Here is a 17,695-nt window from a genome sequence, read left to right as displayed (position 1 = left end):
CCTTGCTATTCCGTGTGTCTGGGGTGGGGTGGCCCCTGCTTCTGTTTCCACAGCTGGGTCTGACACTGGGCCAGGTTTGAGATCCACAGCTCCTGCTCTGATTGTAGCCAGGACGGGCAGGTTCCAGAGAGGAGATAGGAAAGGAACTGTTTGTTGCATCCCAATGTTAGGCTCTGAAATTCTACGAGAGTCCCCACAGAAATGGCCACATGAATATTTCTGTGTCTTCTGTTGTGAGATGTTGGTGAGGAAGTTGTAAGTTAATGTTTTTATAAAGTCCCTTCTTTAAGGACCATTCAACAAATCTGTCTGTAATTTAGTGCCAGGAAAATGCTGGTTTCAGCAGAGCTGTGATGCTGCCTTTGCACAGCCGCAGACGCTGATGGCGTGTTATCCCGGGTGTTGCTTTTTCTGCCTTGGTTTCCAGGCTCAGCTGGGTATTCTCTTCATCATAGGCATTTTGGTGTTCCACTCTCACGCCAGTTGCGTATGTGTCTTTCACTTTCGTCCCTTCTGTTCTTTTTTGGAGCCAGGTGGCAGCACCCAGTTGGATGGTGCTTTGCTGCACTCGCAAATTAGAACGGTCACCCCGACGTGATTACCCTGTCCCCAGCTCCCCAGCCCCCTGTGAACGCGTGCCACCGTGCACTCCCCTCCAGTGCTGTTTTGTGTGCCTATGTGTACTCTTCTCTCTTTTTGCTTCATTTAGTTTGACACTGTAATTGCAGAAGCGGCCAGCTTGATGTCCGGGAGCTGATCTCTCTCTACCCCTTCCTGTTGCCCACCTCCTCCTCCTTCACCCGGTCCCACCCTCCTCTTCATGAGTACGCAGACCTGAACCAGCTGACCCAGGGGGACCAGGAGAAGATGGCCAAGTGCAAACGCTTCCTCATGAGCTACCTGAACGAGGTCCGCAGCACAGAGGTAGCAAATGGCTACAAGGAGGACATCGACACAGCCTTGCTCAAACTGTACGCAGAGGCTGACCACGACAGCCTGCTGGACCTCCTGGTCACTGAGAACTTCTGTCTCCTGACAGACAGTGCTGCCTGGCTAGAGAAGCACAAAAAGTGAGTGCTCCCCTCCTGATATGACCAGGGCTTCCCGCCCTGCACCCTTACTGAGGCCCTTTGCTGGGGAGATCCTCATGAAGTGACTTAGCCTTAACCAGTGTGATGTTTGCGTTCTCAAGGACCTGTAGGTGACTGCCACGAAATCATAGTGGCAGCAGATATATGTGCTCCTCAGATGCCCTCTCTGTCACCACCGTCTGCAGACCCCTTGAAGGGGTCTTGGAGGGCATTTGTTCTCACACCCATGCTTGAATGATCTGGAGTACAATTTGGAGCTAGTAATGGGCTTTGTGAGTAAACGAAGTTATTTTTCTTTTTTTTTTTTTAATTACTATTTTTTTTTTGAGACGGAGTCTTGTTCTGTCACCCAGGCTGGAGTACAGTGGTGTGATCTCAGCTCACTGCAACCTCCGCCTCCTGGGTTCAAGCAGTTCTCCTGCCTCAGCCTCCCAAGTAGCTGGGATTACAGGTGTGTGCCACCACGCCCAGGTCGTTTTTGTATTTTTAGTAGAGATGGGATTTTGCCATGTTGGCCAGGCTGGTCTAGAACGCCTGACTTCAGGTGATCTGCTCGCCTCAGCCTCCCAGAGTGCTGGGATTACAGGGGTGAGCCACTACGCCCGACCATGAAGTTATTTTTAATCCCCTTTATAGTTTGTCTCGTATTCACTTGTGGGAGATGCCACAGGTTTATTGGTAAAATTTACAGTGCATTTTAGTTACTGACTACTGAATTGAATAGATAGCTAAATAAATAGATTCAAAGGGAGGCTTCTTGATCTTGTTGATACATGGTATGGTTTTAAACTCTGCCTTCCTTGGCTGGACATGGGGGTTCATGCCTGTAATCCTAGCATTTTGGGAAGCCGAGGCAGGCAGATTGCTTGAGCCCAGGAGTTTGAGGCCAGCTTGGGCAACATAGTAAGATCTCGTCTCTACTAAAAATTGAAAAGAAATTAGCTGGGTGTGGTGGTGCACACCTGTGGTCCCAGCTACTCAGAAGGCTGAAGCAGGAAGATTGCTTGAACCCAGGAGGTTGAAGCTTCAGTGAGCAGTGATTGCACCGTTGCATTCCAGCCTGGGGACAGAGCTAGACCCTGTCTCAAAAAAATAAAAGACTACCTTCCTTATGTGCATGAGTTAGTAGATGGCCTTATATATCGTGGGCTGTTAATGCATAGTGCCTGGCTTGGTTGGGGCCAGCAGCTTCTCCATTCTGGGCAGTTAATACTTAGCCCAACCATTCTAGGCCTCAGTTTTCTTATCTTTAAAAATGAGAGTGGTTGGGTGATCCCTCAGCTCCACTTAGAGAACATGATTTTTTTTGGTCTATGATTTTTGTTAAGGATTCGAAACGACAAAAGCGTGGATGAACTCCCACAGAGACCCTGGGGTCACTGTGCTAGTGCCTGAGACGCCAGAGCCTTCCACGTGGGTACTGGCCTTTTCAGCAGTTTCCATCAGCCACTCGGATATGCTGTGGAATCAGTGTTAGTTTTCTCAGGAGGCAGAAAACACACTGCCACTTCATGGCAGTGACAAGGGATGGTGGGATCTGTAGAGTCAGCATGGCTTTCCAAAAGGTTGAGGAAAAGAGAAGGATTCATGTGGATGCCTCAGTATCTTGAGAGTGTGCCCTTGGAGGGAAGAAGCCTGACCTCTCGCTGGTCAGCCTTCTCCAGTTTCCTGCTGGGGAGGCGAACCAGGAGTGTGGCACCCTTGCAGACTTCCAGAGGGTGCTGAGGGCTCACTGCCCAGGCAATGCCAATGCTATTGCCCATCTTTTCCATTTATAGGTGAGGAGTTAGAGGCTGGGGAAGTTAACCTACTTGCTCAAGATCAAAGAAGCTAGAGTTGAAACCCAGGTTCTTGAACTCTGGGCACTCCCTCCCAGGACGCTCCCTGACTCTGTGGTCTGCGAGGCCCGGACACTAGCCCTTCCTGCTTGTTCCTCATGTCTGAAGCCCCTGCCCTCCTTCTCAGTCACTGCTTAGGCAGCGTAGCTTCTGCGTATTCTTCTAGTACCTCATATGGGTTAATAGTAGTAGACCAAAGACATATGAAATTATATTAACATTTGAAGCAAATGGTAAAGCAATTCCAGATGTGATTTTTCCATAGTTTACTTTTTCAGCTCATCTTAGACTGGAATCAGATTCTTTTTGGAAGCTGATAGAGCATATATTTTTAGTATCATAAGTAAATATACAGAAATGAGAATCCTTTGGTTGTTTGTTGTTGAACTACACAGGTGTGTGCGTGCACACACACACACACACGCACACATATATTTTTTGAGACAGGGTCTCACTCCATCACCCAGGCTGGAGTGCAGTGGCACAATCAGGGCTCACTGCAGCCTCAACTTTCTGGGCTCAAGTGATCCTTCTGCCTCAGCACCCCAAGTAGCAGGGACTACAGATGTGTATCCCACACCTGGCTAATTTTTTTGAATATTTTAATAAAGATAAATCTCACTATGTCGTTGCCCAGGCTGTTCTTGAACTCCTGGGCTCAAGCCATCCACCCACCTTGGCCTTCCAAAGTGTTGGGATTACAGGCATGAGCCACTGCACCCAGCCTGAACTCGAGTTGAATAGAATATGGGGAGCTTGGAGTGGGGGGTGTCACTGTGTGAAGGTCACCTCCAGGAGCTGATGAGGACAGGTTGTACTTACCACGTTGTCCTGTTTCAGGTATTTTGCACTTGGACTGCTCTATCATTATAATAACCAAGACGCGGCTGCAGTTCAGGTGAGTCTAGTAGCGTTTCCACATGATTTAAAAATCAGCACCGTGTAAGTAATACTTAGTGTTACTTTAAAAAAAATTCACAAGTTGATAGAGACCACTTTTGCCTGATCTACACCCTTTTATACAGAGCAAAAATGATTCTGTTTTAGAAAGCGAATTCCTGGAGGAATGTTGGCCAAGACTTTTCTTCTCTTTGTCTTTCTGTCTCCTTAAAGAACATTATCAAGATTGAGTTTTTGAAAACTTAAGAAATGAAAATATGATTTCTCACAGAGTCACAGTATATCACTGCCCTTACCAGAAAACATAGGCAGTGAATGACAGTCGGATTTATCATTTCCACTGTTAGTGATGATCAGTGTTGCCAGTGAGCTGAGTAAGTTCTTATCCTTGGGTCACCTGTGACAAAACCACAGCTGGTGCACGCCAGCCCCTTGTCCAAGGCCATGCATCCGTGGTAAATCTGAGATCTGAATCGTGCTCCATTGGCCCGGCAGAGGTCCTGCACCCTGATCGAAATGGCATGGATTTATTAGCATTGTCACATTTTGTATCTTACGTCTTGCTACTATCTTGAGAAAAGCCTTATCTCACACTCTCAGGAGACTTTCTCCCCTTCGTTATTCGTTATGCATTTGTACTGCACCATGTTGTTTCCTGATGTGCCGTTTCGCTTTATTTTGTGAGGGGCCAAGGGCATCAGCCATATTCACCAAGCTCAAGTCAACCTCATGACTCTGGCAAGGCTGAACATGTATTTAGTGTTGGATCGCTTTGTGAGACTATTGTGGTAACCTGATTGCAGAGCAGAACAACAGCAGCAACGAAAAATGGGGTGGGGTGAATTAACCTGTACCCAATGGCCAAGAGTAGATTTGGGTGTCAATGATAAAATTTTCATTTTCAAAAGCCTGGTGTTCTCAGAATTACAGCTTTATATAAGTATAGTAATAACCTTAGCAGAACTGTAGAGAGATAGATTTGCAAACTTGAAATGATACGGGATAAATCTCCGTATGTGGTAGAATTTTATATAAAATGGCACATTTCAAGGTATGTGTGATTATTTGGTTTGGGGAATTCTGTGTTGAAGAAACGAGTATCATAAAAAGTATTCATATGCTGACATCAGAATTCCAGAATTCATACGCCACGCCTGTTTCTGGGCTCCTTCCTTGTGCTGTGACTTGGAGGGGTGGTGTGGTGTGCAGGTAGGTGGGACACGCCGTGCAGGTAGTGCAGAAGAAACCCACGCAACTGCCATCCTTTCCACGCCCACGTGATGCTGCCTCATTCCAGGGTCCTGAAAGTCAGCTTCACTTAACATGGTAGGGAAGTTTCTGGCTGAAAAAGCAAAAGGCTTATATCACTGGAGTCTATCCTGAGCCCCCTGTGCAAAAGACAGTGGGAACTCAGGGGACAGAGTCACCAAAGCTTTTTCAAAAGCACAACATCTGCCTATCACAGTCCAAAGGAGACTTCAGAATCAAGAATGTCTGTGACGGAGAAGATGGAAACAGAGCCTGGCTTGTAGGTGAATCTTCTGTGTCAAGACGTTATCAGAGACTGTTTTGTTTATTTCATGAAGAAACATTTTTAATATATTCACCTCCCTGCATAAATTCTGTTTACTTTGTTATTGAGAAAGAAAGAAAAGAAAAAAGAAAGAAAGAAAGAAAGAAAGAAAGAAAGAAAGAAAGAAAGAAAGAAAGAAAGAAAGAGGAACTGGGAGCTTTATTTTTTTTATTTCTTAGACTTATGTCTTTTTACATTTCTTTATTTCTCCAAAAATAAACTAAAATTTAAGCATTTACAGTTTTTCCAACTACTTTAAAAGGTATTAAAAAGCCAAATAAGTAAACATACGTCATTTCTCAAGTAATTCTAAGATACGTGCCTTTATGATTTTTTTTCTTTTCTTCTTCTTTTTTTCTTTTTGATTCCTTTCCAGTTGTGGGTGAACATTGTGAATGGCGATGTCCAGGACTCCACACGCTCAGACCTGTATGAATACATCGTGGATTTTCTTACCTACTGCTTAGACGAGGAGCTAGTGTGGGCCTATGCTGATTGGGTCCTACAGAAAAGTGAAGAGGTTTGTGCTTCATAAAAATGCATTCTTTTTTTTTTTTTTTTTTAGATTTACCAAATCTTTAATTGCATAAATTTAAAGGGTCTAAATGTACCAAATCAAAGGCATAGATTTTCAGATTGGATAAAATGTAAACCATACTTATATATTGTCTATAAGAAATTCATTTTCACATAAAGACAGAGAGTTTAGAAGTAAAATGAGAAAAAAAAGATATGACAAGGAAAATCTTACCAAAAGAATGCTAGAGTAGCTCTCTTAATATTAAACAAAACAGACTCAGAATAAGGATATTACTAAAGACAAAGAGAGACATTCCATAATGATAAGAGGTTAATCAACATGGTAAAAATGCATTCTCTTTGGTTGGGGGAGGTGGTAAAAACAGACCCCGGAAACTTTGATTTTAGGAGGGGAAAGGAAGCTACATTTCAACCTCCTCCTCTGTTTTTTGTTGTTGATGTTGTCCCCGTTTTAATACCGTCCCTTGAGCTCTCTGGATTCTAGCTCTGGGGCAGTTCTGCATCTTGCTGCTGAGACATTCCATTGAGAATCCCCTTGCTGGGGCAAGTCGCTTGTGTAGAAAAGCAAGACGCATAGCCAGCTTGCATTTTTAGCGTCTTCTTAAGAACTTGTATCTGTGAACCCCGCTCCTCGACCCCTCAGAAGTCTGACACTGCTGTTTTCTGGAGCAGGATTAGGTGGTTGCCCTGCAGGACTTGATCTTTGGGAGGAGGCAGCACCCAGACCTGGGCCACACCGGGCAGCCTGTTGCCCTCATCCCTGCTCCCACCACGGCCAACATGGAGCTGGTGGGCCTGGAGGAGGGAGGGGAGCCATGAGCAAGACTCGGCCCGTCTTGGAGGCTGAGAAATGCTGACAGTGAAAAAGCACCTGCTGGCTAGAGGGGAGGTAGCAGGCTCAGGACAGTATCCTTAGTAAAGCCCCACAGGTGACTGGGAAGAAGACAGCAGGCGTGCCAGTTCTCATCGTGAAAAACGTGTATGCTTCCGTGGCTCCCCTCAGAGAGACAAAATGAGCTTTCTGATGCAGGACCTTGGTCCCGAACGGAGAGTTTCTGAGTGCTGCATCTGCCTTTCTAAAACCTGAGTTGGAATATATTCTCATATCTTCCGGGGTGCTGGCTTCCCTGGAAAATCAGAGCCAGGCACTTACACTTTGCATAGTTGTTACTCCATCTTTACTTTGCCTCTATGCATACGCCTGCAGAGCACATCCTGACCGGGCTCACACACGCCTGCAACATGGATCTCAGCGCCGTTGCAAGGTTTAGGCCTCTCCTAATGCTTATGGATGGTAACAGCAGAGCATACACGGAATTCAGTGTACTGCACGGTGGACAATCCCCTGACAAAGGTCATCACTTAAATATCACAGCAACCCCTCAGTGGGCATTAGCTACACATGAGGAAACTGAGGCTATAGTTGGTAGAGCTGGGACACAAATCCAGGCTTATAGAATCCAAAATTTGTACCATCATACATGATATATGACTGTATTGGCCTTGTGGGGGGTGCGTGTGTGCGTGCACGTGATAGAACCTGCACACATAAGTGCCCATGGGGGTGCAGTGGAGAGCTGCTTTCCTGCCTGCCTCACTGTCCTTTCCTCGAAACACGGGATTGGACCTGTGCCTCCACTTGATAGACACAGGAAGGCAGCCTGGAAACTCGCCCAGGGACTGGAGGCTCGGATCTCAGATTAACCATCTATCATAAATAACCCAGGGTAGATAATCCATGTTCAGAGAAGTGTGTTTACTGCACAGAAATTTCAGTACTTTTGATATCTTTTCACATACTGTTCGGCAACTGGCTATCCCTGTTCTTGGATGATCTTAATATTATAAAATTGTTACTCCATGGATTGTCAAAATCTGTCACCAATAAATGCTTTGTTCTTCAGTTTCCAATTTGCACGGGGTGTGTGAGGAGGGCTTCAGAGTATAGGCTGGCTTTTCTGTCTTGATTTTTTGCCCTCTGGCCTTTGACAGTGCTTCATGCTGGGCTGTTTTTCTCCATAATTGTATTTTTTAAATCACTGTATTGAGATATCATTGACATACAAAAAGCTGTGCATATTTAACGTATTATGTCGTCGTCTTTTAAGTGATGATCTTATCCAAAGCTTGAATGTGCAGTGACCAAAATAAAGATGAAGAAAATGTGGGTTTGAGAAGCACAGCAACTGTGTTGTCACTCCTCTTTCAGGTCGGAGTTCAGGTTTTCACCAAGAGACCTTTGGATGAACAGCAGAAGAACAGTTTTAATCCCGACGACATTATCAATTGCCTTAAAAAATACCCTAAAGCCCTTGTGAAATATCTGGAACATCTTGTGATAGACAAGAGACTGCAGGTGAGCACTGCAGAACTTAGACTACAGAGTGTGGGCTGGAGAGACGGAACTGAACTAGAGCGCTTTTTGGCGCGTGGTTCTGTGTCATGTCTGTTCCCCGGGTGTGATCCATCCGTACTTGTTGAGGGTCTGATGGGGACCTTGAGGCTTGTGGAAAGAGACCTGGAGCAAGAGGTAGCTTTAATTTTTTCTCCTTCCGTCTCACCCCTACTCAGCTTTCATTTTTCCTCTCTTTTCCTTCTTTGTTATTATCCTTACAGGAAATAAAGGGAGCTATACCTTTTTGTAGGTTATCTAGATTCTGTGGCCCTTACTTCTCAAAATAAGAGGTGACTTTTTGTTCTATTCCCCAGAGATGGTAAAGTCATCTCAGTATCGTGGTTTCTGAGAGGGTTTTGATCCAGCGAGTGAGTGCCCAGCTCATGTCAGCGCAGCCCCGGGCTCCAAGCCCTGGCTGACCGGGGAGACCTTTGACTTTCCCACTTGAAAACACTGTCTGTCTGCTTGGCCCCCCCTGTTTCCTGCAGAAGGAGGAGTATCACACTCACTTAGCTGTGCTCTACCTGGAAGAGGTGCTGCAGCAGAGGGCCTCGACCAGCGGCAAGGGCGCAGAGGCCTCCGAGACGCAGGCCAAGCTTCGGCGGCTGCTCCAGAAGTCTGATTTATACCGAGTTCACTTTCTCCTCGGTGAGGATGATCTCAGTGTTGTCTCCCTTTGGAAAAAACTCATATCAAGGGAGTGGGAGGAAGCAGAGAGAAGGGCTTTGGCACAGCTCCTGGTTGATTCCACAGGATGATTCTTTGAGCCTCTTCTTTAAAAATATTTTTTTTTAATGAAGACAGGGTGTCGCTTTGTCACCCAGGCTGGTCTCAAACTCGTGGCCTCAAGTGATCCTCCTGCTTCTGTCTCCTAAGGTGCTGGGATTACAGGCATGAGCCACCACACCCAGTCTTTGCACCTCTTTTGACAGAGTCAGCCTCCCTGCAGGGAGAAATGAGGCTTCTTGTGCCTCTAAGATGGACTGTGCCTCTAGATGGACAGTGTCCTTTGACTGATGATGTTGGCGCTGCCCTGGTAGCTTTTAGACGTCTGTGTGTCTCTTGAGTGTCCTTATTGAATGTCAAAGCACTGAGTCATAGTTCCCTCTGATGACTTCAGTCTCTGATCGAGGCTTACAGCAGGCACGGCCCCCAGCAGCCCACTCCCGGGCTGCTTAAGGCTCAGGTCCCTCGAGCTCTAAGCAAGAAGGTTGTGCAGGTGTCTTGGAGGGGATTTGGGTTTCCGTTCCTCAGGGGTACAGAGACCACAGTTTCTGTATCGTGTAAAGTTCCACAGCGCAGCATGGTGCTTGCAACTGATAGAATTAACTAGTTTCTTGCCACATTCGACATAGAATTTCTGGATTTATACTCACTGGGGTTAGTGATGTGTTTTTCTTTAATGGCCTTTAATACCATTTTTGATAACAAAGCATATCTAACACATGTATTGTCTCTCTAAAGCACATCACAACCTCTGTGAGCTCAGGAGCGCTAGGCAGCAGTTCAGCACTATGCTGAAATCACCAACAAAAAGCACCAAAATGCAAAAAAGTGTGGCAATAAATAGCCTGTGGAAAGGAAACGTGTAGGTAGTACGAGAACTGAAGCAAGGAGGGAGGGCGCTCCTTCTTTGGCCTCAGCTCTGCGTCAGGCTCTGTGCTTGTCGCAAATGACCTTGAAGTTGCTGCGAGTGCTGATCAGGAGGTTACAAATACATTTCAGCGAGTAGATGACTTTGTCAATACAGAATCCACAAGTAATGAGGACTGACTAGGTATGCCAGGCATAGGTCGAAACGCTGAGGCTGCCTTATGGCACGCAGTTTCCACAACAACCCTGGGAAGTGAGTCCCGTTTTTCCTCCATTTTTATGGAAGAGTGCACTGAAGCCCAGAGAGGTTACCCTGCTTGCCAGAGGTCACACAGCCCATGAGCGGTAGAGCCAGAGCACAGGTGTGAGTTGGTATTTCATGTGACCAGCACACACTGGTCCTGGCTTGCACCCGCACCTACATTAGGACTTCCGTGGCGATCCGGCGTGCGACCTCTGTTCACTCACCGTCCCTGACTGGTCAGTGCCAGGGTGTCCCGGCTATTGAATATTTTTACTCACTCCTGACTTACCCTTTTTCCTTTACAGATCTCCTTATAAAACTCTCAGGCCAGCCGCAAGTGTGTGGTTCAATGTTTGCATTCTGCCAGCTTTTCTGAGTGTGTAGTGTGTCACTGTGCATTGAGGATATGAAAATGGATGACACTTAGTCCTGGTCCTCAGAGACTCAGTTTAATGGGAATGTAGATAAGGGCAGGTACAGTTCTAGAAGGGCCGAGGAACCCACGAGCCGTGCCTTGGGGTGGAGGGGTCAGAGACAGCCTCCCGGAAGAGGCCCTGTATGAGCAGTCATTAGGTGTAAGTCTGGGCTTGCCAGGAGCACAGGGAGCTTTCAGGCAATGGGGGTATCCCCCACAGCGCTGTGGGAGGAGCACTGGAATCCAAGGATACGTAATTTTGTATCCTTTCTTAGTTAGGTGACTTGGGGAGATGTCAGTCTAGGGAAGTTGTAAAAACGATTCCAGCCCAACCTATCCACTCGGGGTGGCTGTGGGAGTCAAATATAAATGAGATGATAGATGCAGAAGTGTAAGTCACCACAATGATCTTTTTTTAACTGTCTTTGCACCTCTCCTGGGGCCTTAACTATGGCCGCCACTTGATAATTATTTGTTGGCCTTCCACTGTGAGGATGAAGGCGTTGCCTATTGTGGCTTCTGTGTCTGGTGTTATAAGGGATGTACCTTGTAGGGCCAGCCCTTTGCTACACGGCTAGCAATGTCTGTCATGTTCTTCAGGCCTGAGGGATAGCCAAGATTCAAATGCCTATAATTTGATTATTAGCCTTGACCCCGAACTAAGGGTTATCCTCATAATATTTCTTCGCAGTGGGAAGAGATCTTACAATCTCCTGAGGATGTAAAAACAGATGAGACTCACTTCTGGTCCTTAGAGACTCAGAGTTTAACTGCAATGCAGATAAGGGCTGGTGCAGTTCTAGACGGGCTGGGGTGGGAAGTTACACATGGGGTAGGAAGCAAGGTGACTTTGCCAGTGAGACACAGTCCTCTGAGGGTAGGGCCTTGGCCAGGAATGACACTTTGGGTTATGTCATTTTCCTTAGGACCTGGAAGCTTAATTGCAGGTGAAAAAACCAAAAAATCCTATTATTGGCGATCTTTTGTTGAATAATGTAGAGATGGATTTTGAATAATATGAGTTCATATTCCATTTAATGAAATCTACTTAAAATGGGAATAAAGGGGTTCAGCACACCTTTTGGGGGAAGTAGTGTTTGTTAGGAGTTTAGGGACATAGTGTCCTTCTATTTTAGTCAAAAGATACTGTCCTGGGAGGATAGGAGTGGTGACGGAGTGACTGGAGACCTGGAAGGCTGATACTCACTGAGCCACTGGGCCTTTCTGAGGTTGTGGTTCATTTGTTCTGTTCATCCTCTGAACACTGGAGAAAGGAATTATTCTGTGGTCCAGCTATACTTTTGAGTAGAGTCTGCCTTCTGTTTTACTCACACCCGGATTCACAGTGTGAAAATGCAGGAAAAGCTTCCCTCAGTCGTCTGGGGGGGCAGCATCTGGCATTGTGAGGGAGCCAGGTTGACTCTTCCCCTCCTGAAGCCCAGAGCAGCAAGGAGACCAGTCACTGGGCGGGTGGCTGGCGGGCCCCTTTCTTTCTGAGCTGTGGCTTCTGTCTCACAGAGAGGCTGCGGGGAGCTGGGCTGCCCATGGAGAGCGCCATCCTGCACGGGAAGCTGGGCGAGCACGAGAAGGCACTGCATATCCTGGTGCACGAGCTGCGGGACTTCGCAGCGGCCGAAGACTACTGCCTGTGGTGCTCCGAGGGCCGAGACCCACCCCACCGCCAGCACCTCTTCCACACGCTGCTGGCCATCTACCTGCGTGCTGGCCCTGCCGCCCACGAGCTGGCTGTGGCTGCTGTGGACCTGCTGAACCACCACGCCACCGAATTTGATGCCGCCCAGGTGCTGCAGATGCTGCCTGACACCTGGTCCGTGCAGCTCCTGTGCCCATTCCTGATGGGGGCCATGAGGGACAGCGTCCATGCCAGGAGGACCATGCAGGTGGCTCTCGGCCTGGCCAGGTCTGAAAACTTAATCTACACCTACGATAAGGTGAGTGCCGGCCCTCATGAGCTGCTTCCTGATCAGTCAACATTGCATTGAAGGTAGATTTTGCTGATGGGAAAATAGTCTTTGCTGGTTTTTCTTTCTTTCTGTCTCTGACTACAACACATCAGAACATCAGGCATTTACCCAGCACATGCTGTGTGCCAGGCACTGACCTAGGCATTTTATGTCATGCTAGCATTTTGTCATCATGACAGTTTTATGTAGTATCTACTGTCAGCACCTCCATTTCACAGGAGAGGAAACCGAGGCACAGAACAGTCACATGCTCAGGCAATGGGCGCACCCATAGCTGCCTCCCAGGCCGGTTCAGAACCCCACATTCTTGGTCCCCACACTGTACTCCCCTTCTGGAGACTTCTTTCTTGTGGGCCTAAATTCCACACGGCTGGCAGAGTCTTCTTTCCAGAGCGGGAATCCGACGTGTTCCCCTCCCACTTAGAAGCCTTTGCTGATGCCCCTGGCCAGGAAGATGCAGTCCCATCTCCTTCGACCCGTCCCTCCCCACCTCTCTCTGCTCCCCAGCTCCTGTCCTGGCTTTAGCACACAACCTTCCAGATGTGACTTGGTATTTCATAGTTCGCTGCTTTTGCAAATGCTGTACCCACTGCCTGAGATATTCTTACCTTTTTCTTTGTCCCCAGCAAATGTCCCGTCAAAACTTAGCCTAAGTAATTTTTTCCCTGGGTGAAGCCATCTCATACCTCTTAAATAGAGTAATCACCTTCTCTTTCACCCACCTTTTACTTCGTGTTTGCATTCACAGTTGTCACCCTGCACTATTAGAGTTTGGGTTCTTTGAGGAGAAGGAACCTCATTTCTTTATCTCAGTGTCTGTGGGGCTAAGCCTGGCATGTTGAAGGCATCTAATCCATGTTTGTGGAATGACTGATGCAACTAAGGAGTGTAGGATGAATCGCTAAGTTGCTGCTTGATCCTGCCAGTAGACCAGCCTGCCTCGGTTGACACGAGTGAATTGTGTAGAAAAACTTTATAACTTTCAGAACTCAAGTCCTGTTCATCAGAGAGGGACCGATGGCATTAAGACTCAGTTTCACCAGTTACCTCTAAGGAAACGGAAGGGTGTCTCCCAGGATCAGCCAGGAATATGCCACTCATTCACTGTATGACTTTGACTACATCCCTCACTTGTTTGTGCTTTACTTTTCTTATTTGCAAATGAGAGAACCCTGGAATTACACTATTATATGGTCCCATTCAGCATTAACATTCATGACCTTCTAACAGGCCTTGCTTGAAATGAGCAGAGCCCAGAGAACGTTGGAGAGAGGATCTTGGGTGGAAATGCCTCAGTCAGACAAGCAGTAATTACTTTTGTGAAATAAGAAAAGCAATTGTGTAGCTTTCTTACTTCTCCAGTTACAAAGGATGATTTTATTTACACCTTTAGCATTTCGTTTCAAGAAGTTGATATTAAAGAAATCCTCATCATAATATTATTAAAGAAATCCTCGTCATCATAATAACCCATGGAGTAATGCATGTTAACTCTGCAAAACGAGAACGTAGCCACTTTAAGTATACTTAACACATGACAGCATTCTCAGTCTTGGTTTCTTTTTGCAGATGAAGTTGAAAGGAAGCTCAATCCGACTCTCAGACAAAAAGCTTTGTCAGATATGCCAAAATCCCTTTTGTGAGCCTGTGTTTGTTAGATACCCAAATGGTGGTCTTGTGCACACCCACTGTGCTGCCAGCAGACACACAAACCCCAGCTCATCCAGCCCTGGCACTCGGACTTGAAAAGCTTGGCCCAAGGGTGCGAGGGGAACTCCGAGTTCTTTCTGAGCCTGCTGGACGTGAAGAGCAGACGACCACCATGCTCTGTGTCAGCCAGGACGAAGGGAGACATCTGGGTGCCAGGGAGCCTTCCGTCCACACGCAACAAGGACTCCTCATTGCTGACCGGGCTCTATGAATGTACATGGAAAACCCCTACAAATCCCAAAAATAGAGACATACAAGAGTTCACCTGTCCAGGTACATAGTCATCCAAGACAGAGGTCTACTTTGAAAAAAGAAGGGAGTCTTCCTCATACAGTCCAGACCCAGGTGGGGAATCCCCCACCACCCCCACACTCCAACCTTTAGACTTGTGTTTGCACTGGAAACGTGGCTTCAGCATGGCTGGAGACAAAGCCCTCTCTTGCCTGGGTGAGTGGCGAGGGCACAGAGCCTCATGGGGATCAGCCTTGCCCTCCTGCAGAGATACATTTTCCATCCACGCCACTCACTCGTGGGCCCGTTTCCCAGGGCTACCTCGTGGGCTCTGCCTTTGCCCTAAGAAACGGCTGACCCTGGAGAAGTACCTTTGTTCCTTCTTACTTCCTCTCCGGCTCTCAGCTCCCAAAAGATTCTGCCTTGTGTACCCAAGCACTCACTCTTGGGTGAACTCATGCTTCTGGCTGCCTAGCAAGTGAAGATCTATTGAGAAACTGAGAACACTCCAAGAGAGAAGCTGCTCTCCCCACCTTGAAGAAGCTGCAGACATGGGAAACCCACGGTGGGCAAGGACCCAGCCGTGTGTTCCTTTCCTGTTGTGGCATCTGCTGATTTGAAACTCCATGATGAACACGTTGAACTAAACATTTGTATTTAAATTTGTATCATGTTCGTAGTTGCTCTCTTGTTGAGAGAGTCATCTGTCCTGTTTGTTAGGGATATTTTTTCTTGTTAAAATGTACCTCCTGTTGAATACTCGAGAAATTCAAAGGGAAGCGTGGTCGGCAGACACTGAGCGTTCTTTTCTGGAGAGGCCATTTTTAGCCTCGCACCTTTAGCAGGACCGGCAGCGGGTGGAAGGGCCCATGTGCTGGACGGGGGTGTCGCCTCCTGGATGGCCCACCCTCCCGAGGACATCCAGACAGGCTGTGTCACATTCCAGCACTTTATGTGCCTGCTCTGAGGTGTCCTGAACACACAGCAACGGCCTCTCATTCATCACAGGCTGGAGATTCCTTTGGTGTTTCTGTATAACATTGACGATGAGCTGCAGCTGTTGTCACTTCACTGCCCTCTTCGGAATTTCTTCATTGTGATGACTGATTCTATTAGGGGCTAACAATAAAGGCAGTCTGCCCACTACTATCATGCTTGGGAAACAAGCGTCAGCTTGTACATATGACAAGAGAGGACCCCGAATACACCCTCTCTTCATCAGCCCAAGCCTTACCGAGGTGGGATGAAGACCTCATTCTCTGTTCTGTTCTTTAAAACATGTTTCCTGAACTAATATTGGTCCATGTATTTTTTGTCCTTTTGGGACTCTTAAGTGGGCCAAGAAGCAAAAACATCCATGTGTTGTTTGGGGGGAATTGGCACCATTTTTTCCTGACTATGTTTCAATTAACTAAAGAATAAATGATGAAGAAATTCTCCTTGTAGCACAACTGTATGCTGTGTAAATTGGTGGGAGCTCAAAGCCCAGTCATGTGTTTTACCTGTGGGTGACTCTGTTGTAGAATGGTCATATTACTGCATATGTTGTCAGGATAACTTGTGAGTTTGAGTTTATATTTCTCAAAGAACAAGTTACCCATATATGCAACATTGCACTATTAAAAGCTCTATTTCTCTGTACACAAAATGGGTAAAATCTTGAAAAAGCTTAGCAATTTCTCATTCCTAACACGGAGACGGAGTCTCCCTCTGTCACCCAGGCTGGAGTGCAGTGGTGCAATCTCGGCTCATTGCAACCTCCGCCTCCTGGATTCAAGCAATTCTCCTGCCTCAGCCTCCCGAGTAGCTGGGGCTACAGGCACCCGCCACCACGGCCAGCTAATGTTTGTATTTTTAGTAGAGACGGGGTTTCACCATGTTGGCCAGGATGATCTGGGTCTCCTGACCTCGTGATCTGCCTGCCTTGGCCTCCCAAAGCGCTGGGATTACAGGCTTGAGCCACAGCGCCCAGCCAATACTAATCTTTTTTATTTTTTCACTGAACATTGATCAATACTCTAAAATGTTTGTCATCCTTTAGAATAGTGGGAATTAAAGTTGAGGAGTTTTCCATCTCTACCAAATCCTTAACCACAAGCAGCATTCTATTATAGTATGAAGAATTGTCTCATATGTTAAAACTGTACTCTTCTCTAACCTTCCTCTCACTCCTACAAAGTCCTTTTCTCAAGTCATATTTTTGAGAGAAATGTGTGGTTCTTTCTCACAGGCCTGCTGATTTGTAACTGTGCCATTGAATAGAGCAATTAGATCCATCAGACCTTTTTCCCCTCGTGAGGTTCAGTGGAACCATTCTAGTTAAAGCAGCATGAACTGAACTCAGTGTACATTCATATTCTATGGGCAATACCATTTGGTTTCTGGAAGTGCTTATCTGCTGTTCCCTATCAAGTATTAATGTAGGAATGTCACGCGGTCTGCGTTGCACTGGGCTGAGTTCAGCTGCGGCGCTCCCACTGATGCGTGCTTACGTGTGCTTCTCACCTCTGGAGAGCACGCAGGTGTCTGCAGGGTCCCAGCTCTGAATGGATGCCCGTGACACAACTGGGGCAGCCCTTGCTTTTTTGCTTGCTCTCCCACAGAAGCCTTTGTCCTTGCAACTTTATCCTTCGCCCCTGATTGGGTCCCAAATACACAAAATGTACAAATGTAAACTTGCTCATTTTATTAAAATTCTTTTAGTTCTTTGTTCTTTCTGTAATTTTTTAAAATAAAAATTGCCTTGATGGAGTGACGGTTTCCACTCGCACCATACCTAGTCTAAAGAATTCTAGAATCTGTACCTTCTTGCTTTTCCCAGCACCTACAGAGGACTTGAATTGCCAGTCCCTTAAATTCTGCTATTGTTTTACCAAATTTTAACGTGTCTGCTTCTGAATTTACCCAATGCATATTTCAGGGTGCTCCTTGACATTGGTTGCCTTCAGGTTAATCATGCACTGAGGAATTCAACCAGGGAGATTTCTGATTACTTCTTATCTAGTTCACCTTTTAGCCAGATGCTGTTAAATAAGCCTGCTACTCTTGGATTTCTAACCCTGAGCATATTCAAAGAACATAACTCTTAACAAAACTTACCTTTTAAATTTGGCTTCATCCCCTACGCTGTTGCTGATGGCGGGTCTTTCAGCCATCCTGGTGAATTTCAGAGCACTTTCT

General features: G+C 46.6%; 1 protein-coding gene across 2 annotated transcripts in view; it reads left to right on the top strand.

Annotated features, from left to right (window-relative positions):
- The window catches only part of TGFBRAP1 (transforming growth factor beta receptor associated protein 1), a 64,676-nt gene extending 47,386 nt beyond the window's left edge, over nucleotides 1-17,290 (top strand). For both annotated transcript variants that reach the window (XM_008008278.3, XM_008008279.3), the window contains exons 6-12: nucleotides 729-1,070; nucleotides 3,770-3,827; nucleotides 5,779-5,922; nucleotides 8,152-8,298; nucleotides 8,826-8,985; nucleotides 12,108-12,541; nucleotides 14,144-17,290. In XM_008008278.3, coding sequence (XP_008006469.2) covers nucleotides 729-1,070; nucleotides 3,770-3,827; nucleotides 5,779-5,922; nucleotides 8,152-8,298; nucleotides 8,826-8,985; nucleotides 12,108-12,541; nucleotides 14,144-14,320 — 1,462 coding nt within the window. In that variant the 3' untranslated portion in view covers nucleotides 14,321-17,290. The remainder of the gene's footprint in view (nucleotides 1-728; nucleotides 1,071-3,769; nucleotides 3,828-5,778; nucleotides 5,923-8,151; nucleotides 8,299-8,825; nucleotides 8,986-12,107; nucleotides 12,542-14,143) is intronic.
- The last annotated feature ends 405 nt before the right edge of the window (nucleotides 17,291-17,695 follow it).

Source organism: Chlorocebus sabaeus, chromosome 14 (assembly GCF_047675955.1).
Source record: "Chlorocebus sabaeus isolate Y175 chromosome 14, mChlSab1.0.hap1, whole genome shotgun sequence".
Classification (NCBI taxonomy): Eukaryota; Metazoa; Chordata; class Mammalia; order Primates; family Cercopithecidae; genus Chlorocebus; species Chlorocebus sabaeus.
This window is presented reverse-complemented; position numbering and strand designations above follow the sequence as displayed.